The 24667-nt window shown below is 50.0% G+C and overlaps 1 protein-coding gene across 3 annotated transcripts in view; it reads right to left on the minus strand.

Annotated features, from left to right (window-relative positions):
• LOC146008348 (uncharacterized) overlaps positions 1–12749 on the minus strand; it is a 55616-nt gene extending 42867 nt beyond the window's left edge. For 2 of the 3 annotated variants that reach the window (XM_083147547.1, XM_083147546.1), the window contains exons 1-2: positions 12716–12749; positions 9562–9664 (exon numbers count right to left, since the gene is read on the minus strand). In XM_083147547.1, coding sequence (XP_083003673.1) covers positions 9562–9664; positions 12716–12734 — 122 coding nt within the window. In that variant the 5' untranslated portion in view covers positions 12735–12749. Of the gene's footprint in view, positions 1–9561; positions 9709–12715 lie in introns of those variants that run through there. The other variant, XM_083147548.1, reaches the window with a different exon arrangement.
• Between the last annotated feature and the right edge of the window lie 11918 nt (positions 12750–24667).

Consider the following 24667-nt stretch of genomic DNA (forward strand, 5'->3'; position numbering starts at 1 on the left):
AGGCAAGAAGCCCTTTACAAGGGGGAAACACGGGGTGAGATCCGGCAGCAAAGAGAAGCGCTTTGCCTTTCATGATGGCAAGTGTGACCAAGGGGCAAAATGTAGTTTATGTGGGGCAGGTCACCCCAAAAAATTTTATAGACCTGCCGCAAGCAATGCAGATCAGGGCGGGGTCGGCACTGGCAGCCCGAGGTGACGAGACCAAAAGGTGCTGGCGGGAATCTAATGGGGCAGAATGGCGGGGCCTTTCCCAGTCTGACCCGCTGATTGGGATTTGTTTCTCCCCTCTGGGGGTGGTCCCTAAGAAAACCCCGGGCAAATATAGACTGATTCAGCACCTTTCTTAACCCCACGGGGCATCCATCAATGACGCCATCCCCGAGCAACATTGTAGCGTCCACTACCAATTTGTTCGATGAGGTTCTAGGCATGGTCCGGGGCTTTGGCAGTGGGGCCCTAGTGGCTAAATCGGACATAGAGTCGGCTTTCAGGCTCCTCCCCCTACACCCAGAGTCCTTCAGGTTCATGGGTTTCCATTGAGACGGGGGTATATTTATTGACAAGTGTTTGCCCATGGGATGCGCGGTATCCTGCTCCTACTTTGAGAAATTCAGTTCCTTTCTGCACTGGTACATTCATGACGTCACAGGCTGTAGTGGCGTGGCGCATTATTTGGATGATTTTCTCTTTGTGGGGCCAGGCGGGCAGGGCACGTGTGCAAACATCCTGGCATCCGCCATCAATGGCGTCTTTAGGGGTCCCCATTGCCGCAGATAAGACGGAGGGCCCTGCCATGGTTCTGTCTTATCTGGGCATTGAGATAGACACTGCAGCAGGTTGCTGCCGGCTCCCTGAGGACAAGGTTTGCAAGCTGCAGGCTCTCATTACTGTATGCAGGGAAAAGAAGAGAGTCAGGTTGCAGCTCATACAATCTTTACTGGGCTCTTTCAATTTCGCATGGCGCATTATCCCGATGGGTAGGGTGTTTTGCCATAAGCTAGAAAGGTCCACGGCGGGTGTTAGCCACCCTCATCACACCGTCAGACTATGTGGGGAGATGCGGAACGACCTTTTAGTTTGGTCAGTTTTTCTCGAACAGTTCAGTAGGGAGCTCATCTGGCCTTCTGACCCCGCCTCCAACGTTGAACTGCAGCTGTTCACTGACGCGGCGGGATCCACGGGTTTCGGGGCGTACTTCCATGGGGAGTGGTGCGCCTCGAAGTGGCCTCAGTCGTGGGTTGATCGTGGTTTCACGGTCAACCTGCTGCTTCTTGAGCTTTTCCCGATTTATAGTTTCTGCAGAGCTGAAAAAGGTGCTCCTAGTTAGCTAACCAGAACATAGTGTTCTGGTGTGATAACCTTGGGGTGGTGCATGCCATTAATAATCAGAGGGCGGCTTTCCCGAGGCTTTGCGTCTGCTACGGCACTTAGTTCTGCTCTGCTTACGGCATAACATACAGTTCAGGGCCAGGCATGTCCCGGGGGTGGATAACAACATAGCGGATGCCCTTTCAAGGTTTAAGTTTGCGAGGTTTCGCGAGTTGGCCCCCGAGGCTTCGCCACTTGGGCTTAATTGTCCCCCCTTTTGTGTGGCAGGTCATAGAGCCGGCATGACAGACCTGGCTCTTCTGTCCTTGGCCCCTCCCACTCGTAGAACTTATGGGGCCGCATGGCAGGACTGGGTGAAGTTTCAGGGCTCCCCCGAGGCTAGCGGTGAGTCGGTCGAGGACCGGGTACTCGCTTTTGTTTGGGGTCACCATAGGCGGGGCAGGTCAAAGTCGGCTATGGCGGCGGCGTTGGCAGGCATCGCTTTCTATTCGCGCTTACACGGCGATCCCGACCCCACGAGGTCTTTTGTATTGTCCAAAGCCATTAAGGGTTGGACACGGGTGCGTCCAGTTCCCCCGGATTCACGCAAACCCATAGACATGAGTATGCTGGGGGACCTGGGGGGTTGTTTGGCTAAGGTTGCTGAGAGCGAATACGGAGTTGCACTGTTTAAGGTTGCATTTACATTTGCGTTTCATGGCGCTTTTCGCATCAGCGAGCTGGTGGCAGCCAGCAAACTCTCCCGCACTGGCATCCTAGGGGAGGATGTAGTATTCCGTGAAGGACAAGTGCTATGCGAGATTAAGCGGTCCAAAACGGATCAGATGGGCAGGGGCCACTGGGTTACCCTTACTGCACAGGCTGAAGCGGCTGTGTGTCCGGTTATAAGGATATAGCTCCCGCAGACCAGAGGCCGCCTTGCAGTTTTTGGCACACGTTGATGGGCTACCGCTGACCCGATTCCAGTTTGCGGCTGTGTTTCGGCAATGTTTGGTAGAATTGGGTCTGCGGGAGCAGGATTTCGGAACGCATTCGTTTCGAATTGGGGCTGCTACTTGCGCAGCAGCGGCAGGAGTATCACCTTCTGCCATTCAGGCAGTTGGCAGGTGGAAATCCTGCCATAAGAGTTATGTAAGAATAGATAAGTTAGATAAGTTGTAGTTCAAGCGCCTGTTGCGCCGGCTCAAAAACGATTGTTTACAATCGGTTCTGGAATGACTAGCGTTCCGGAATCGATGGTGTGAAGGGAATTTTTTACTTTTTCCTTCATTGTGGACTAATTCAATTGGCTGTCCCCTAAAGTTCACAGAAGGTTTTTTAAGTTTTTCACCTTCACTTGGGCCGTAGTATGCATTTTGTTGTGTTAAAGTTTATCATGATGTTAACCACTAGGTTTTTCTCTTTTGCAGCCCCTCCCCCTTCCGATATGGCTCTGGGTAGGGTCTGGTTCGTAGGGCACTCTTTTAATTTTTGGGCTGCTAGGCACCCACTAGCCTCCAGTGCTCCTGTTCTGGAGAAGGCACTCGCTGTTAGCTGGTTTGGAGTCATGGGTCTCCTTTGGGATAGTCTATGGGAGCTGTTATCCGCCAAAGCCCGTAAGTGGGGCCGCCCCGATGTTCTGGTGATTCATTTAGGTGGCAATGACCTGGTCAAGAGGACGGGCATCGAGTTCACCATTAAGATTAAGACAGACTTTGTGCATCTGGTGGACCTCTGGCCCGGTGTGAGGATTGTGTGGTCTGACATAATTCCCCGCATTAACTGGCGGGGTTGCCGGAATGTGTCAGCAATCGAGAGGGCCATGAGGAAGTTAAACCATGCGGTGTCTAGGCATGTTGTGGCTCGGGGCGGCAAGGCGGTTAGACATCCTACTATTGTTAAGGACTCTGTGGGTTTGTACAGGCCAGATGGCGTACATCTTCCTGACTCAGGCATGGCAGGTTTTTGGAGGATATTTTCTCTAGTTTAGGTTAGTTTAGTGTAGGTTGTTATTTGTTTGGTATGGCGGGGCCTGGTTACGCGTGGTGACCCTGCGGGGTCTTTGTAACACAGGCTGTGGCGAGAAGGCGCTCTCGACCAGCAAGCAGGTGGGGTGTCAGGTGGTCTCTGTGCGGTATTGCCCCCCCTTTGCCAAGAAGGCGGGCGAGTCCCCAGTTCCGGCTGGGGGCGTTGGCCTTCATGGGAGGTCCACGTCATGCAATAGAAGGGGGCGGTATGTCCGTCACAGCGCAGGCTGTACCCACAAGAAGGGGTGTGGCCATTGGCGGGCGCTGAGTTCGCTACCATGGCAACACCCGCGTTTATGGTGCTGGTCTCAAGCGCTTTCTTTGCCATCCCTTATACAAATAGGGGTCATACCACTTAAATAAACAACTATGACCTTTTTAACCTTACGCAGTTGGTGTCAGTGTCGTTATTTTTAGATAAGGTGTTTGTGTCATTTATTTCTAGGCATAAGAGTTAAGTAATGGTATGAGTTAACAACAACATAATTCAATAGGCGCCTTAGACAGAGCGAGGGCCGCATAGGCTGGAGGGAATATAAGAGCCTGTGAATTTGTTGTCCACAAGCAATGTACAGCAGAAGCATCTGTGTAAAGCCCTATGGAAATAGTAGTGGAGTGGCAGTTAGTTCTGCCAATCAGGTAGCAGGGGGGCGGCAGCCAGAGAGGGTTATATCAGTGATCAGAGACAGGTAGTGAGCCTCTTTGATTCTGGATCCCCACCCTCCCTACCCTTCTTTCTGTGCTACCTGGCATCAAGCCATTTCCACCAAATTTGGTTCTCTATTTCCTTAGCTTTAGTTAACAATCGGCGAGAAGGCGCTCTCGACCAGCAAGCAGGTGGGGTGTCAGGTGGTCTCTGTGCGGTATTGCCCCCCCTTTGCCAAGAAGGCGGGCGAGTCCCCAGTTCCGGCTGGGGGCGTTGGCCTTCATGGGAGGTCCACGTCATGCAATAGAAGGGGGCGGTATGTCCGTCACAGCGCAGGCTGTACCCACAAGAAGGGGTGTGGCCATTGGCGGGCGCTGAGTTCGCTACCATGGCAACACCCGCGTTTATGGTGCTGGTCTCAAGCGCTTTCTTTGCCATCCCTTATACAAATAGGGGTCATACCACTTAAATAAACAACTATGACCTTTTTAACCTTACGCAGTTGGTGTCAGTGTCGTTATTTTTAGATAAGGTGTTTGTGTCATTTATTTCTAGGCATAAGAGTTAAGTAATGGTATGAGTTAACAACAACATAATTCAATAGGCGCCTTATGAGGAATGTGTAAACAAACGGGTATCTGGACGACTGACAGACACAATTTTGTTACATTTTTAGGACTTTTTTATATTTTAAACATCCACAGGGATGCCAATTAGGAATGTTCCACAGCATGGCAACATGTCAGGGGACGCAGTGCTCTAACTGGGGCTCCAGGTACTCAGGTGTCGACATCATCACCAATAAAAGTGAAAAACGAATGTGAACTTTTTCATGTGTCAACCTTGTGCACGCTGACCTGGTACAGTGTTTCCTCCTCTTATATGTAATTGATAGACAAACTGTGCACATTGTGTAATAAGGTACCTCTTCCACACTGATAGATAACAAATAAAAATAGACTTCCTACCCAGTGTACTAAATAAGGAGAATGCTGTAATCCCACCAACACTGCCATCTGTTGGCAGCAAGTAAAACTACATCTACTAGCTTTCGAAGCATTAGCTTTGCGTGGGCTTACTAGTTATTTATATGTATCTACAAGGTTAAGTTAAGTCTGATTGCTATCAAACAGGTCATAGATGTCTGAGGTGACATCCATGATAACAGGTTTCTTACCATCTATATATGAAACTACATCTCTTTCTCTCACACACATGCACAAACACAGAGGCAATCACAAGGTAGCGGACTAGCTTTGGAAGCATTTGCTTCAAGCCTGCTTACCAGTTCTGTATAACGGTCCTCATGTAGGGCCTTATTCTAGTTCACTCTTTCTGACAAAATCCTTTTTAGATGGACAAAACCATGTGCACTGCAGGGGGGCAGAAGTTACTTGTGCAGAGAGAATTAGATTTGGGTGAGGTTTTACTTCAAAGTGAGATCTATATTGCAGTGTAAAAATAAAGCAGCCAGTATTTACCCTGACTCACCCAAATTTAATTCTCTCTGCAGTTTTTACATCTGCCCCCCTGCAGTGCACATGGTTTTGTCCTTCTAAGAAGGATTTTGTCAGAAAGAGTGAACTAGAATAAGGCCCGTATTGAGGGAATGCCGTGATCCCTGATGGCCAGGTTGGGAATCATGTATAATTAAAGGCGGTACTTGTGTATTATAGCGGCGCCCCCGATGTGCATCGCGCGATGTTGCCCCCTATGCGATGAAAGATCGTATAAGCCCCATAAAGGGTGCTTTTAAGCACCCTAATGGGTGCTTACAATGTGAAATGCACCCCCATGCCACCCCCCCCCCCCCCCACTATAAACGTGAACCCGAAGCGTGGCGAATGCAGCGAGCCCGCGAGGGGCAGTGGTATGCGTCCTCCGACCTTATAATACCCCCACTATCCACGTCGGCGTGGAGCTGAGAATAGAAAGTGTGGCGAGCGCAGCGAGCCACCGAGCCCGAAGCGTGGCGAGGGGACACGGATACCTTCACAGGTATCGGAGTCCCCTCGCGGGCTTCACAGGTATCCGCGTCCCCTCGCGCTCGCCACACTTTCTATTCTCAACTCCACGCCGACGTGGATAGTGGGGGTATGAAAAGGTCGGAGGACGCGTACCGCCGCCCCTCGCGGGCTTCACGTTTATAGTGGGGGGGTGGCGTGGGGGTGCATTTCACATTGTAAGCACCCATTAGGGTGCTTATACAATGTTTAATCGCATCGCATTGTATGGCATTGTATGCCATGTACAATGTCATACAATTTTAAAATTGTATGACATTGTACAGTATCGCGCGATATCGCGTTGCATCGCATACCATCGTATGCCTTATGGTATGCGATGCGATGGGCGCCGCCAAAATACACAAGTACCTTAAAGGCTAACACTGCTCCTCACTTTTATGGGGGGAATTAAAGTGTTGCTGTCTTCAGCCACCGAAGCTGCCATTACTGTTAATATTATGTTGTTCCTTGCATTTTGACGAGCTGGTAACTAGTCAGAAATATTAGACAGGTTTGAAAATCTCAACTGTTTTCTGTCTGGATCGGGGATTCTAGCATTTTAACATATTTCATTTCCCTGATTTCTAAACGGAAAGCCGGTCAGTGCTGTCCGCCAATCAGCATACCCAACATGACCTTCTCCAGGAGGGACAGAATGCTCTAATTTCTCAGTGCATCAGGTAGGTTGGGGAATCGGGACATACAGTAGCAGCCGATATTATACTAATAAATACTTAAGTGTTGATATATTGTAAATAAATAAATAAATATACGATCTAACATGCATATATATTTACATGCAGTGGCGGCTGCAGCAAAAACTTAATAGCGCGGGGAATGAAGGGCTTAGCACATATAAACATAAATGCAGAGATGTATGTACAAGGCTGGATTGAAAAGTAATGCCTCCATGGTTGTAAGTTTTTTATTTGAGAACACATTTGAACACTTTTTTGTACATGATAACTCTGTCATGCACTATTCCCTTTTCCACATAGTCCCCATCCCTTTCCACACATGTGCACCAACACTTGACGAGTCGGGCAAACCTGTCGGAAAAGAAAGCTGGTTGTTGTCGAAACCAGGACCGAGTTCAAGTGTTGACCCTTAAGGTCCTCTTTTATCTTTGGGAAGAGGGTTGCAGTATCTGCATTTCAATTTGGTTCTGCCACACCCATCGTACAGCCCCGACTTTCTCCTCTTCCTAAAGATGAAAGAGGACCCTAACGGTCAACACTTCCTCTGACGACAAGGTGAAAGCTGCTGTTTGGTCCTGGTGTCAACAGCAACCGCCAACATTTCCCCGACTCATCAAGCGTTGGTGCACATGATTGGTAAGGGGATCAGCAGCTAGGTGTCTGCCACATACGCCGTGCGGTACCCGGTCATCATTTCCCCTCTAAGCTCACCCCCAGACTCCCATTGGCTAGGTTTCACAGGAGTCTGGGTGTGCTTTGAAGCCAAATGCTGCACACAGAGCTGCCAATTCCCAAGGGACCTGCAGCCTCAACAGTTACATAAACCTATACATATATGATTATATATATTTACTAGGGATTAGGTAAAAACCAGAACAGAACCTTTAACTCTGGACTGGACAGCCTAACGCTGCCATTCCAGAGTTTAAAGTGTGATTCCCTCTCTGGGGCGTGTTCTGTCCTGGGGGGCTGTGACAGCTGTCACTGGGGAAGGGAGAGATTACAGTCTGCCCTTATAATCCGGTCCATTCTGATTATTACTACATCCCTGGACTATACAGGGAGGCTGTAATCTCTCCACGTCTCCCTGGTGACAGGTGTCACAGGCACCCCCACTGAAGGGGACTGACAGGAGGAGCACTACAATCAGAGACTGCTGCATGGAGCCAATCTGGACTGGTGTTAGTGGTGTGGACTGTTCTGGTTTTTGCCCAATCCCTATTTACTAAACGGCTTTCCCCTGCAAAATGTGGTGTGTGCCAGCCACTACTGTATTGTATCCTGCAGTGTAAGTTCTTTCTTCCCTCTAAGTGTCCTCCTTTACGTCCTCCTTTATTGCCCTTAAAAACATTGCTGTGGCTACGGCTTCCGCTATCAGACCTCTCTGATCGTGGCAGAATAGCGGCGGAGAGTACTCACCCCGGGTTGCCAGTCCTCGGTGCAGGCCGGGGATCCACACAGGCGGCAGATGCGGATGACCGGTCAGGCGGTGGGCGCGGATGACACAGCTCTTCGGCTGCAGTGAGGGTGCCGGAGAGCTGCGTCATCTTCATACGCTGCCTGTCCTGTCATCTGTGCCCGCTGCCTGTGTGGATCCCCGGTCTGAGAGCACGCAATGAGGACCGGCAACCCGGGTAAGTACCCCTACCCCTTTCACACCGGCCAGGACCCCAGGTTGAACTCAGGAACAACCCTGCTCCATAGCAGGGTTGAAATCCCCGGAATTTAGGCTAGTGTGACTGGGTTTGTAGGACATGCCCCCAAATTTCAGGCGTGTGCCTATGGCATGCATTGATGTCTCTCCTGCTGTGGACTAGAAGTTGAGAGATATGGGTGCACCTGGGCCTACAAGTCGCTAGTTCTGCCACTGCCCACCCTGCTAGTCTGTTTATTCACGATATTTTTTTATCTTCAATTTAGGGACTATGTAAAAACCGGACCGGACTACACTCCGGACCGCCGGACAGGACATCACCATCTGCAGTCCGGAGCTTGTAGGGTCCGGTCCGGGGGGTGTCCTGTCCGGGGGGTTTCTTGTCCGGGGGGTCCCTGTGATAGCTATCACCAGGGACATGGGGAAGGGGTGATTACAGCCTCCCTGTGTGGTCCGGACCGTCCGGTTTCCGGACCACACAGGGAGGCTTTATTCTCCCCCTCCTCCACTCCCTGGTGACAGGTGTCACAGGCAGCCCCCCCGGACAGGACACCCCCCGGACCGGAGGCTACAAGCTCCAAAATGCATAGTTTGATGTCTGGTCCGGCGGTCCGGGGGTTTTGTCCTGGTCCGGTTTTCACCCATACCCTTCAATTTATTTGTGTCCTCCTTTTCATTGTAAGAAAGTTTGTCACCTTAATATTACAAATAGTTGTGTATTACATTTATGTTCAGGTTGTGAAGTTTTAAAGTCTATAAAATAATACTGATACCACAGGGGATATTTATCAAATATTGGAAATAGATAAAAGTGAAGACGTTTCCATATAAACCAATCACCTGTCATTTTACAGTCTTTGCTAGACCAATGACAGCTTTGGACTGTGGGCTGGTTGCTGTGGGCAACACCTCCACTTTATCTCTCAGGTATTTGATTGATTTCCCCCCAACTACATGCCAAAGCATGTCCTATCAGTTCAGAGTGACTCGCTGGCAGTACCCCGGATAGCTACACGTTGTACGTGCACCCTATCTGGTCTGATCTTACTAGTAATAATTACACTGTTACTATAATGCAATTAATTTGTTGCCTTTCCGGAAAATGGAAAAAATAACGTGCAAGTTCGTAGTGTAACTATTGGCAGGAAGTGAGCCAGGAATAGGGGAAGCTTCTCTAAGAGCAAACTATTAGTGAAATAACAAGGAACTTTGTGTCGCTTACCTCCTTATACACCGGTATATGTGGGTGCTGCAGGGCCGGGTCTCCCCACTTGCTAGCAGCAGCTGTAAGGTGCAGCCAGTCTTGGTGTCGCAGTTGTTGTGAGCTACAAGGAAAAACAGAAAGTTCGTTTTTGCAGAAATGAAAGTGAAAGACCAGAGGGTTGCTGCATATGCTGCTACAGCCACAAGAGGGCGCTGTGGCTCTAATGACGCGCCGATGATGCAGGCAAGCCCAAGCCCCTGGCAGGGGAAACTGTACAGTATATCACGGTAATAGAATAGATCAGAGGTTTATTTTGCTCTGGGATCCAGTCAGACAATAGAAATAATGACAGGACCCCAGCAAGTTACTGCAGAAGGTCATCATTTCACATGTGTGGTCAGCAGACACCACATACAGGGCAACATTGTGGAGGCACAACATGATGGGAGGAGTCTAAAATAACAGACAATTCTACAGATTTTTCAGACTCCTTAAGCATACTTGCCTACTTTTGAAAAGCAAAATGAGGGAGATTTTAGATGCTAGCAAAATGCACCGAGCGCAGCGTCGCGCAACATTGACGGGGTGTGTCAAGTTTCAACCAAAGGGCGTGTCTAGTGACACATATGGGCGTATCTATTTCCACCCAGGGGTGTGTCCTGCAGTGGCTGGTAGAAAAAAATATATGAAGAGCCGCATACCACCAGAGCAAGTATGTATATGGGCAACCTACGAACAGAAACTGTACAATTGAAACCAGCAATCATGTGTTTGCTCCCTCAAGCCAAAACATTTCCTGCGCCCCTCCCCAAAACATTTCCTGTGGCGCCCCCCCCGCCCCCCCCCACATAGCATTCTGGTGAAACAAACAGGGGTGTTTCTAGACGATATGGCTCCCAGTTGTAACAGTAAAAATGTGCCCCACATACAGATATTTTAAAAATAAATAATGCACACATTTCAAAACGTACATGCGGCCTCGCTTCAAGGGGTACTGCCCTTTCCAAAAATGCTGAAACACTGCAATTCGCATTAACAATATGTCCCTTAAACATTATGCTACACATCGCAATGTCCATTACACATTATGACACACTGTAATGCCCATTACACATTATGCCACAAACTGCAATGGGCGTTTCACAATATGCCACACACCACAATGCCCTGTATATATGCCACACACTGCTATGCCCATTACACAATTATGCCACACACTGCAATGCCAATATAGATTAGAAGAAAAAAGATTTTATTCAGCTAGTAGAAAGAATTTCTTTACGGTCAGAACAGTCAAACTCTGGAACTCTCTTCCCAGAGAGGTGGTAACAGCTGGCTCATTAAATGCGTTCAAGGCAAAGTTGGACAAACATTTACTGGAGAAAAACATCCATGGGTACAAATAAGAAATATAATTTGTCTGTAAAATACCAGAACCTACCAAATCAGCAATGGATATCTATACCAGGTTGAACTAGATGGACGCAAGTCTTTTTTCAGCCTTACCTACTATGTAACTATGTAATCACAAACGACTCTATATGACACAAACCATAATGCCACTTAGACGTTAAGTCCCATATACACACTGCTAATCTGTATATATCTGTATATATATATATATATATATATATATATATATATATATAAAAGTACTGCCTTACTGTTACTTGTGTAGATGGGGCGGACAGGCTGTGAACAACTAGAGAGAGCCTGCATCTTCCTCTCCGACTCCTACAGCAGGTCCATGCCTCCTCCCTGCAGCCTGCGTGCTCAGCCAGTCACTGAGCCGCGGGCTGCTGTGTCAGATACGACTGGATAGCTGAGCCGTCGCTCAGCTGTCCTGTCCTCTATGGAGCCGGCGGCTCAGGCTGTCAATCAGCAGCAAACTCGGAGCAATAACACACAGCCTGTCTCCAGGGCTGCCATTAAAGATTTTGGGCCCCAGACAGAATAAGATGGGCCCCTTACCTACCACCCCATCTACCAGAAATAAAACTAAAAACAACCTTAGTGGATGAATTGAGCATACACACTGAATAGTATTTGTGAACAATATCATTCAGTGACATCACAATAACGATATTGAGTGTTCACACTAGGCATTGTTGTTAAACATATCTCGTGCTTGTATGGGGCTTTACACTGTATGGGGCTTTACACTGTATGGGGCTTTACACTGTATGGGGCTTTACACTGTTCATTTATAAAACAATGATGGGAAAAAAATTCTGTTTACACTGAAAAGCATATTTCTCATTCTTATCTATATTATATAATGCAAGGGGGTGTTGGCACAGCGCAGGGAAGCCTAGACTAAGCATTAGTCACAGGGCAGTGAAAGCTGGACTATAGGGGCACAGATCAGGGAGGGCAGGGCTAGGGGGGCACAGGGCAGGGAAACCAGGGCTAGGGGGGCATACGCACAGAAAAGGGAAGGCAGGGCTAGGGGGCACAGGGCAAGGAAGGCAGGGTTAGGGGCGCACAGAGAAGAGAAGGCAGCGCTAGGGTGCACAGGGCAGGGGGTGTTTGGCACAGCGCAGGGAAGCCTAGACTAAGGGTTAGTCACAGGGCAGTGAACGCTGGACTATAGGGGGGGCAGGGAAATCAGGGCTAGGGGGGCACATGGAAGGGAGGATAGGGCAAGGGGGGCATAGAGCAGGGAAAGCAGGGCTAGGGGAGCACAGGGAAGGGAGGAAAGGGCTAGGGGGGGCACAGGGAAGGGTAGGCAGGGTTAGGGGGGCACAGAGAAGAGAAGGCAAGGCTAGGGTGCCCAGGGCAGGGAAGGCAGGGCTAGGGGGGCACACGCACAGAGAAGGGAAGGCAGGGCTAGGGGAGCACAGGAAAGGGAGGAAAGAGCTAGGGGCACAGGGCAGGGAAGGCAGGGTTAGGGGCGTACAGAGAAGAAAGGCAGGGCTAGGGGGCACAGGGCAGGGAAGGCAGGGTTAGAGGCGTACAGAGAAGAGAAGGCAGGGCTAGGGGGGCACAGAGAAGGGAAGGCAGGGCTATGGGCCACAGGGCAGGGCTAGGGGGGCACAGAGAAGAGAAGGCAGGCCGGGCTAAGGGGCACAGGGTATGGAAGGCAAGGCTAGGGGGGCACAGGACAGGGAACGCTGGAGTAAAGTAAGGCATTGAAGTGCTAGTTCTTTAACAGCCACTTCAACCAACTTACTTATTACTCTTGTTGCCATGGGCCCGTTCCTCCTGCAGCAGAGAGATTAAGAAGGAGTCTGCAGGCACACACGGAGAGCTCTTCCCTGCTCCCAGTAGTGCTTTGCAGGAGGCGGGTCTCACACACACACACAGCAGCAGCACTGCCTTATGGAGAGGAAGCTGAGCTCTCTGCTGCCACTACAATCAATCTGCTGCTGTCTCTCCCCAGCGGTGTCTCACACACACTGTTGGGACAGGGAATAATTGCTAGTAACACACAGTAGCTCCCTGATGCTGCTGTGCACTGCAGTGTGAGAAGGAACTTCCTTCTCACACTGCAGTGCACAGCAGCATCAGGGAGCTGTGTGTTGCTAACGATCCTCCTGCCCTCTGGGACATGACAGCCCGACAGCAGCATGACAGCATGACAGCCCGACTTCTTCCCCCCCCCCCCCCCCCTCTGGGACATGACAGCCCGACAGCAGCATGACAGCCCGACTTCTTCCCCCCCCCCCCCCCTCTGGGACATGACAGCCCGACAGCAGCATGACAGCCCGACTTCTTCCCCCCCCCCCCCCCCCCCAAATGCCGCTGCAGTGGCGTGCATTGTGCAGTGTAGGGAGCTCAATAAAAATAAGAAGCAGGTTTAGTGGGGGGAAGAAGTAAGTTACAGACTGTTACTTACTGCTGGTCCCGGCTCCCGCTGCCAAGCACGGTCACAGCTGCTCCTCTCCGCGCTGGCCCCCTACTCTGTGCGGCGCGCTTCCCAGCTCCTGGCTCCCGCTCACTCTGCTCTGCTGCTGCTGCCGCTCGTTGAAGGCAGCTGCTCCTGCTGCCGCACCACGTCTACCCACACAGCCCCGTGCGGTACCCGGCCGGCATAATCAATGACGTCACAACTTCGCGCACTAGGGCCCCGCCCCCGAAACATGCCGCTTGCGCATGCGCAGTACATTTTTTTTTGGAGAGGAATGGGACAAAAACCGGGAGGAACAGAGGGATTTGCGGGAGAGCGGGAGGAGGATTGAAAAAACGGGAGACTCCCGCTAAATGCGGGAGGGTAGGCAAGTATGTCCTTAAGGCTGGTTTCACACACTCCGGTTTTGACCGGACGGAAAAAAGCCGGACACATTTTGTCCGGCTTCTTGCCTGACAGTTGTCTCTTTCACATGCACCGGCTCCGTGAGCCAGTGCTATGTAAATTTGAGGGTAAAAACGGAAGTGACGTCAGTTTGGGGGCGGTGGAGAGCTAAAACCGGACACCAAATGACCGGTGTGTGTGAAAGGCCCCCATCGCCCTCAGCACACACTGACCTGTGAGGACGGGACGGCCACGGCACGGCAGCCGGACACTGCAGTGGAAAGATCCGGCTGCTACCCGGTTACCGTGCCGTGGCCGTCCTGTGTGAATGGACACATAGCTGTCCATTACACACTGTAGGGGCGGCACGGCTTTTAAGCCGTGCGGTAATTTCCCGTCCGGCAGGAGCCGGACAGTGTGAAACCAGCCTTAATCACTGACTGAAGGTGCCCATGCACACATAGGCGAATCTAGAATTATGGTAATGGGTGGTCCCAGATCTAGACATAACAGCAGGGGGTCCTTTGCGCGGCGTAGCAGCGCGCCAAAAAAGGGGGTGTGGCCTCATGGGACGGAGGCGTGGCATCACAAAAAGGGTTGTGGTATTACACTTTAGACCATACACAGTAATGCCCATTACACATTTTAGCAAACTCCGTAATACCCATTACACATAAAGCCACACGCCATAATGCCAATTACACATAAGGCCACACACCATAATGCCCATTACACATTGTGCCACACATCATGATGCCCATTACATACTATATAATAAACCGTAATGCCCATTACATATTTGCCACATAAGTGCTGCTTACCTACGTGCTCCTTGCTAGGGGGTTCTTGCTTGATGGCACCATAGTACCCATTACACATGATGCCGCACACCATAGTACCCATTACACATGATGCCGCACACCATAGTACCCATTACACATGATGCCGCGCATCATAGTACCCATTACACATGATGCTGCACACATAATGCCCCTTACACATGATGCTGCACACATAATGCTCTTACACATGATGCTGCACACATAATGCCCCTTCCACATGATGCTGCACACCGTCATGCCCCTTACACATTAAGCCACACATTATGCGTAATGCCCCCACATACCGCCACTTGTAGCATCCCTTAAGCAATGCCCCCAAAAGTGCCACTTACTGTAAATTTTTATATGAGCCTTCGCTGCTGCTGCAGGGAGAGATGGAGAGCGGTGCAGCTGCATCTATGGGAAGAGGAGCAGAGCGCAGCGCAGAGCACGCTCCCACTCCCCTCCTGGTGTCCCCTCTCGTCGAGTGGACATTTGAAATATTGTGCGCACTGTTGTTGTGCGTGACGTCGGGGGAGCACGCCGGGCGCCAGCACCACATGATTAAAGGGGGGAACGGGCTGAGGAGAAAGCGGGGAGAAGAATTGGAGCGGAAGCTGCAGGGGTGACAGTCATTGACAGCTGGGCAGAGAGCAGGGGGCTGCCCGGCTGTATTCAGAGCACTGCAGGTCACGGCTGTTTGAAATAATACCCCTTTCACAACAGAAAATGCAGGGATTTACCCGGGTATATTGTCTCAGGATCATGCAGGGACATTCCCAGGCTGACCCCTTATACACCAGCCTGCATTTTCTGGTGTGAGGGGGAGAGACAACCACTCCCCTCTCCCTACCCCCCTTTAACCAACCAGCTCTATCTTCGGAACCAAATGACCCATTTACATGAGACCAGTATCATATTGAAGAACTTTTGAGTTGGCTTCGAATGATTTTAGTCCCGTGAAACTGGGCTGTTTGGTTCCAGAGAAATCTGTCCTCAAAGAACATAAACATGTCATGAAATTACATTTAAGAAATGAAAAAAAAAAAAAAACGGTTTAACCTCAATATCCCTGGAACCAATTAACCCATATGGATCCAGCCTGGTATCAACCTCGAGCATCAGTGATGCCGAAGGGGGAACTGGCAGCCGTTGAACTGGGTGGGGGTCTGAATTAGCGGGTCCCATGTTATCCTATAGGGAAAACATTCCAGCTTTGCCTGGCACTATCTCCGGTTCCCAGGGGGCTAGAGACACGGGGCTGGGCTCGTTGGAAAGCCCCACCCCTCAGCTACAAAATGGGTGGTCCTGTGCACCCCCGGGCCACCCCCTAGATTCGCCTATGCATACACATCCTGATGCGGGCGTGTCGACCTTAAGCTTGTGTTGACCTTCTGTAGGTGTCGACCTCGGGTATATTGATTATTATTAGGTGTCGACCTAGTCCAGGGTTGCCGACTTTCTTATTCCCCTCTCTGGGAGAAGCCCGGAGAGGAGAGTTTCAGTAGCCGCTCAGGGGGCGGGGCTTAAGCGTAACATCACTAAGCCGCGCCCCCATGTTGGTAAATCAGCGAATTCAGGGATCTCCGTTAAGGGGGCGGGGCTAAAATGATGCGATTGTGTCGTTTTAGCTCCGCCCCCTCCTCTGAGACCCGAGGATTGCAGCATTTTAATGCCGCGATCCGGGGGTCAGCGGGGGTCGATTTTCGGGAGACTCCCGGAAATTTCGGGAGGGTCGGCAACCCTGACCTAGTCACTATCAACCTGGTCACTGTCAACCATTAGTGGTCGACCTAGTGACTGTCGAACCGGTGACCGCATACCCTGGTACAATGGGGATGATTTCGACCTGATCACACAGACGTGAATTCACAGCTGCCAACGTTCAGGTAGACACTGCTCTGCTAGAGTAAGGTGCCACCTCGCAAATTAATGTGTGCACTGTGTGAATAGATGTGTACGGCTGGCATGCAAATATGTCCAAAACCATTTGTAAGTCGCTCACCATCAAATAATTTTTCCACTGGGCACCACTCATCACAGGCTTAGAGTAGCCAGAGACTTAAGATGTGTATACACCGTTCATGGTTGCCTGCCTGACCCTCTCCATGAGTGAGAAAATGCAGAGCCAGAATAAAGTCTAAATGGGCATGGAGCTGAAAATGATCAAGGGCCTATTATGCGCAATAATAGGGGTTGTGGCCAGCACCTAATAATTTGGGGGGCGTGACCAGTGCTCTGGTTGGGTGGTCTGCTCATGGGTGTGTCTGTATTTGTGTAAATACTTTCAGCTAATTATATATGCCTGGAAAAGGTAGGGGGCTGGCATAGGAAAATGCAGGGAGATATATTGGCGGGTGCACTACAAAGGTGCACCCGAAGACGTCAATGTCCTAAGATACTTGCAGGGTGAGATGGCACTCCAGTCATAAATAAAATACTGAAAGCCGAAACTTGGTAGACAACAATTTATAACCTTTTATGTGGTCACCTAAGTTTACCACACCATATACCCCTTATACAAATCATGCAACACAATAGTAACCCCCTTATACTGTACTTGCCTCTTACACATTATGCCACATGGAATGAGCCAAAATTCACACCGATTAAGCCAAAATTCACACTATGGCACTCGGATTGAGTCAAAATTCACGTTATGCCACACAGATTGAGTCACAATTCACGTTATGCCTCACATTTTGCCACATGGATTGAGCCAAAATACACACTATACCAGGCATGTCCAAACAGTGGCCTCCAGTTGTTGTGAAACTACACGTCCCAGCATGCCTTGACATAGTTTTAGCATTCCCTAATAGCAAAACTGTGGCAATGCATGATGCGACTTGTAGTTTCACAACAGCTGGAGGGCCATCATTTGGACATGCCTGCACAATACCAAACAGATTGAGCAATAATGCACAATATGCTTCATAAATAGGGGCATTGTGTGCCAAAGGCGCACATTAAAAATTGACACCATAATGCCCATTACATGTTAAGCCTCACACCATAATCTTCATGTATTATGCCAAACACCATAATGCCTATTAAAAATTATGCTGCATAAGTGTTGCTTACCTACATGTTCATTGCCAGGGGTTCCATGTTCATTGCCAGGGGTTCTATGCTCGTTGCCATGTGGGATTACATGTTCATTGCCAAGGGGGAATACATGTTTGCGGTAACTGGGGGACAGCTGCCGCCGGGCAGAAATGACAGCCGGGCAGAGAGCAGGGGGCTGCCCGGCTGTATTCAGAGCACTGCATGACTATTTAAAATAATACCTCTTTCTCTTTCAATGGTCCTGGTGACACAGCTCAACATTGGGATGAAGGAGGGTCCGAAGGAGCCAGGCACCTATCCTAAAGCTTTAGAGGGTAGGCTCCTCCCCTACTGCATCCCAGACTCTTCAGTTTGTGTTAGGTGCCCACTGGAGTGGGTGCTATTCTAAAGGGCTGCAGGAGCCGCCGAAGAATTAGAGTAGTTAGGGTTTTTTATTATTTTATTAACTTTTCACTCTAGCTAGGTAGGCACAGTGTGAGGATTCTCATTAGTGATTCTCATTAGTGAACGCTGTCTGGCCTCCCTGTGCAGCGCTTACAGCTTCTTTTAAGAAGCTGCCTGGGCTCCGGAGCGCTCTAAAACCGGCTTCACGCTAGGTGGGGATCATGGGGGACAGGCGCTCTGTGATGGCGGCGGCCATTTTCTGCGGAGCTTACACACTGAGCTCCTATATGAGAGGACAGCAGTGTGTTACAGGCATGTTCCAAGTGGTCCACGGCCGAGGGGGAGATACTGGAACTAGGAGATCCTACTAAGGGAGCGGCTGTCTGGGGGTGGTTGGCGCCAAAAGTCACGGACCCCGCAGCAGCAGGGACTTGGTCTCTTCCCTCACTCTGTTTTGGCGCCATTCGGAACGCTTGCAGCGGAGCTGAGCTGGCTGACAGATCCTGACAGAGTGTTTGGATTTCCTGGGCATCGCTTTCCCTATCTGAAGACTACAGACAGCTAAGTGACTGAGTACATTGGCTCTGTGTAAACGCCTGTACATTTGCGCTGTGACTGTGTTAATTGTGAACATCATGTCTGTGCATCAGTCTGTGGTTTTGGGGGAGGGAGCCCCAGATACATTGAGCGCTTGCAGTGTTTTTACACTGAAATTTATCCCTGAGCAGATGGCCAAGGGGGGCTTGTGTATTGCTTGCGCTGCTGTGAAACCCATGGGGAGTGAACCCCAGAGGGTAGAGCAATTGGAACCATTGTGGGCCAGTGCCCTGGGCAGGTCGGTTAATGCTTTAGTGCAATTGCTGGACAGACAGAGTGATGTCTCAGAGACCTATGTCATCATCTCAGCAGTCCTCTGGCTCCTTGCCTCTTACCCAGGCAGATCCTGCTTTCCTACAGGTGATGCAGGATACTGCAAAGGGGATCAACAGGTTTAGTGAATTGCTAGACAAAATTGATGTTGATGCTGTGGGGACCCCTAAATGGTCTTACTCAGTGCCTTTAATGGTTGATGAAGAGGATGGAGCATATACAGACATCCCCTGGGAGCAGGGTGATGATTCTGAGGATTCCTCAGCCGCAGGGGTGGAGGATTTGATTACTGCTGTTAAACAGGCGTTAAATTTGTCTGTGGAAGATAAAACTCCTGCAAAAGGTGTATTTAAACGGCAGCTTAAGGAAGCTGTTACTTTCCCTTCAGATGAAGGTTTACAGGATTTATTGGAAGGGGCTTGGAAAACGCCCGATAAAAGGCTGCTGATGCCTAAGAGATTCTTAAGTCTGTACCCCATGCCTGAGTCTCATGCGGATCTCTGGGAGAAAGTCCCAGTGGTTGATGCTTCTGTGGCACGTTTGTCAAAAGCTACTGTTTTACCAGTGCAAGGGGGAGCAGCTTTTAAGGACCCTGTAGACAAAAAGCTGGAGGGTAACCTAAAAGCAATATTTGAAGGGGTGGGATACACCCTACGTTCTCTGATTGCTTCAGCCTGGGTCTCTAAGGCCATGATTGTATGGGCCAATGATTTGTGCACTATTTTACATGCTGACCCTTGTGTGTTGTTGCTTGCGGAGAAGCTGAAAGCAGCAGCAGAGTATGTGCTGGAGGCTGAGGAGGAAGCTCTCAAAATGGCTGCTAGAGTTTCCACAGTGTCTGTCAATGCCAGGAGAGTGCTCTGGCTTAAGGCTTGGGAGGCAGATAATGAGTCTAAAAAGGCCTTAGAGGCACTAGCTTTTAAGGGAAAGCTGTTATTTGGATCTGAGCTGGAAGAGATTATTAAGCAGGCCACAGGTGGCAAAAGTACCTTCCTGCCTGCCCCCGCAACCAAGCAGACATCAAGATTTTCTGCTTTCAGGCCGTCCTTTCGGCCCTCCCCTAGAGGAGGTGCGTCCTTTCGAGGACAGTCATTTAGGGGAAAGTTTCAGTCCTCCAGGGGTAAGGCCCCAAAGTCAAAATTTGGTTCCTTTCATAAGAAACCAAACACCAAAGGAGAGGACAAACCCTCCGCATGACTGCCAAGGGAGTTACACGGCGGTGGTCAAGGTGGGGGGGCGTCTGTCACAGTTCAGGGACGCATGGGCATTGTTAGACCAGGATTCCTGGGTATTAGACATTATAGCCCAGGGTTACAGAATTCCCTTCAAAGGTCTTCCTCCGAGAAGATTTATCCCCACACCACTACCAAAGGAGGCTCGGCTCCGCACGGCTCTATTGGGAGCGGCTCACTCTCTCTTAGAGAAGGGGGTGGTGATCCCGGTCCCCAGAGCGGAGTGGAAAAGAGGCTTTTATTCCACTCTGTTTCTGGTGCCCAAACCAGACGGGTCCTTCAGACCAATTCTGAATTTAAAGTCACTGAATGTCCATTTGTGGGTAGACCATTTCAAAATGGAGTCTCTACGGTCAGTGCTACTAAGCCTGGACCAGGGAGAATTTTTGGCGTCTATGGATGTCCAGGACGCGTACCTTCATGTTCCTATACACCCAGAACATCAGGCTCTGTTGAGGTTTGCAATAGGAGACCTGCACTTGCAACTCCAGGCGTTGCCCTTTGGACTGGCCACAGCGCCAAGGGTATTCACCAAAATAATGTCTGTAATGGCGGCTGTGCTTCGACTGAGGGGAATCACGGTGATACCATATTTGGACGACCTGCTGTTCAAAGCAGACAGACATGTTGCAGAGTCACTTGGCAGAAGCCATCAGTTTCTTGCAGGCTCACGGCTGGCTTTTAAACTTACAAAAGTCTCAGTTGGTGCCCTCACAGAGACTCCAATTCCTGGGAGTTGTTCTGGATACCCACCTACATTGGGTATTTTTACCAGAGGCAAAGGCCAGGGATCTGGCTGCCTTGGTCCAGGAGATTCTCGGCTCTCGGAGCACATCAGTATGGAGGTGCCTCAAGCTGCTGGGGAAGATGGTGGCGTCTTTCGAGACATTGCAGTTCGCCAGGTTCCACTCTCGAGTGTTCCAGTGGAACATTTTGACGACTTGGTCAGGAAACACGCAGACCATGAAGTCAGAACAGATAGTGCTGTCTTCAGAAACTCGATCCTTCCTGAAATGGTGGACAGAGGTGGATTCCCTTCAGTGGTGTCGGTCCCTGCAGTCCTGGAGCTGGCTAGTAGTCACCACCGACGCCAGTCTCAGGGGCTGGGGGCAGTAGTCTTGGACCTGTGTCTGCAGGGCTTGTGGACTCCAGAGGAACCTGCCTTACCGATCAACATCTTGGAACTGAGAGCTGTGTGGAAGGTGATTTCTCTGGCGGGAGACAGGTAACAGAGGCTCCCTTTAAGGATTCAGACCGACAACGCCACAGCTGTGGCATATCTGAATCACCAGGGAGGCACACGCAGCAAGCTGGCTATGTGGGAGGTGTCCAGAATCTTCTTGTGGGCGGAACAGAATGTCCCAGCATTATCAGCTATATTCATACCAGGAGTGGAGAATATAGAGGCCGACTTCCTGAGCAGGGAGAAGCTGATGGAAGGGGAATGGAGCCTGAACCCACAAGTATTTCACCAGATTACTTTGAGGTGTGGAACCCCGGATGTGGACCTGATGGCATCCAGGTTCAACCATCAGGTACCCAGGTTTTATGCCAGGATGAGGGACCCACTGGCAGAAGCAGTGGATGCCATGACTACCCCCTGGGAGGGAAATCTTCTTTATGTCTTTCCGCCAGTTCCAATGCTGGCAAGAGTGTTGAAAAGGATACAGGCCCAGGCAATCCCAGTGATTTTAGTGGCCCCAGATTGGCCAAGGAGGTCCTGAAATCGAGGCTTCAGAGATTGTCTGTGGACTTGTGGCGTCTACCTCTGAGGTCAAACCTTCTAAAACAAGGACCGTTCAACCATCGGGATTCAGCTCGATTAATTTTGACGGCCTGGCTGTTGAAACCGCCATTTTGAGGAATAAAGGATTCTCAGAGGCGGTGGTTAACACAATGATAAAAGCCAGAAAGTCAGTGTCTTCTTCAAATTATTATAGGGTCTGGAAGACCTATATTCGATGGTGTGAAAGACAGAAGTCACACACATCACGCTTTAAATTGGCAAAATTGTTGGAGTTTTTGCAGGATGGCTTTTCCTCCGGGTTAAGCCTTCAGTCACTCAAAGTACAGATCTCGGCCTTGTTTATTTACTTCCAAAGAAGGATTGCATTAGTACCGGAAGTACAGACCTTCCTGCAGGGGGTGTCTCGGTTGAAGCCTCCCTACAAACAACCAGTAGCACCATGGGATTTATCTCTGGTTTTGGAGTGTCTTCAAAAGGCACATTTTGAACCATTAAGGTCGGCTGACCTTAAATTCCTTAAATGGAAACTGGTATTTTTGTTGGCAGTGGCGTCAGCAAAGAGAGTATCGGAGTTGGGAGCATTGTCATGCAAGTCTCCCTTCCTTATATTTCATGATGATAGGGCTGTCCTTCGGACAGTACCCCAATTTTTACCAAAAGTAGTCTCTGCTTTTCATCTAAATCAGGAGATAGTTCTGCCTGTGTTCCAACCCCCAGAGGGTTCAAGGAAAAGGGACAAATTGAGAAATTTGGTTGTTGTGCGCGCCTTGCGCATTTATGTGGACAGAGTTAAGAGTGTCAGAAAGACTGATACTTTGCTTGTGTTGTATGACATACACAAAATTGGTTGGCCTGCTTCTAAGCAGACCATTGCTAGGTGGTTGCGCTCTGTTATAGCGTTTGCATATACTAAAGTTGGTAGGCCTGTACCGGCCAGGATTAATGCGCATACCACCAGGTCGGTTGCCACCTCTTGGGCGGTTCGACATGGGGCAACAGCTGAGCAGGTTTGCAGGGCTGCCACTTGGTCATCTGTTCATACCTTTGCCAAATTCTATAGGTTCCATGAGTTCGCGTCGGAGGACGCATCATTCGGGCGAGCAGTAATGAGAGCTGCAGACCTGAGCGTACCCACCCAAAGGACCGGCTCTGGAACGTCCTAATGTTGAGCTGTGTCACCAGGACCATTGAAAGAGAAAAAGGGATTTTTGTAAGAACTTACTGTTCGAATCCCTTTCTCTGATATGGTCCTGGTGACACAGCGATCCCTCCCTTACGCTCAGTAAGTATGCCAGTGTTCATGATGTTTCATGTTATATGGTTAAAAGTTATTTTAAAAAAATGTGCATATAATGTGTGCAGGCGTTTGTACTGAGTTAATGTATTCCAGTGGCTTTGAAAGATTGAACTGAAGAGTCTGGGATGCAGTAGGGGAGGAGCCTACCCTCTAAAGCTTTAGGATAGGTGCCTGGCTCCTTCGGACCCTCCTACATCCCAATGTTGAGCTGTGTCACCAGGACCATATCAGAGAAAGGGATTCGAACGGTAAGTTCTTACAAAAATCCCTTTTTCACACCAGAAAATGCAGGGTCTTACCCGGAAATATGGTCCCAGGATCGTGCAGGCACTGGCCCCTTTTACACCAGCCTAGTCCCTGCATTTTCTGGTGTGAGGGGGAGAGAAAACCACCCCGCCCCCCTTTAAACAACCAGCTATATCTTCGGAACCAACTGACCCATTTACATGTAGGCTTTGAATGATTTTGGTCCCGTGAAACTGGGCCGTTTGGTTCCAGCCGTGCTGGTGTAGGATTGTGCAGTTGGTCTATGATGTACACTATAGTTATGTGGGTTTGGGTTCGACTGAGATCAACCTCGAGCTTCTGGGATGCCGGAGGGGGAACTGGCAGTCGTTGGAACCGGGGTTTTAGCAGGTCCCATGTTATCCTATGGGTAAAACGTTCCAGGCTTGCCTGGCGGTATCTCCGGTTCCCGGAGGGCTAGAAACACGGGGCTGGGCTCGTTGGAAAGTTCTGGTCCTCAGCTACAAAATGCGCCTATTTGGAGAGTGGGCTTGGAGCTGTAGCTCCATCAGGCCAATTGTTAATCCGGCCCTGAGAAAATGCTCTGTTCCTGGGCTTCCCTGGTAATGTAGGATTGCCATCACCTGTGGGGAGCTAGGTAATGGATAAGAAAGGTGTCTCACCAGAGATGATGACAATCATACATTACCAGGGAAGTCCAGGAACAGAGCATTTTCTCCCTGAAGGAGAGGGTCAGGTAGGCAACCATGGGTACGATTTGGCAGGCACCAATATCGATTTGATATCGGCGGCTGGCGAAGTGCCGGCATCCGCTGGCACGGAGGGAGAGATGGCGCATGGGGTGGATGCATGCTGCATTGAGCAGCATGGCACTTGTTTTGAGATGGTAGAAATAGAATGTGCTGCACCAAGGGCGTAACTACCATAGGTGCAGCTGCTATGGGGCCCAGAGCTGTGAGGGGCCCACTTTGCCTGCCAAAGTATAATGTGCTATATACATTTTTCAGCATTAGTTGATGAATAGGGACCCTTACAAACTTTTGCTATGGGGCCCACATGTATCTAGTTACGCCACTGTGCTGCACAGTCTATTTTTACATTCGATTCCGGGGCTGTGTATTGGGATCGGGTGCTGCATATCCCAGTGTGATTTGCACTATGTGCTATGCGATTCTTGTCTATGTAATCGAAATTGATAGCACAAATCGCACCGTGTCTATATAG

This window comes from Crinia signifera, chromosome 6 (assembly GCF_055691185.1).
Source record: "Crinia signifera chromosome 6, ASM5569118v1, whole genome shotgun sequence".
Lineage (NCBI taxonomy): Eukaryota > Metazoa > Chordata > Amphibia > Anura > Myobatrachidae > Crinia > Crinia signifera.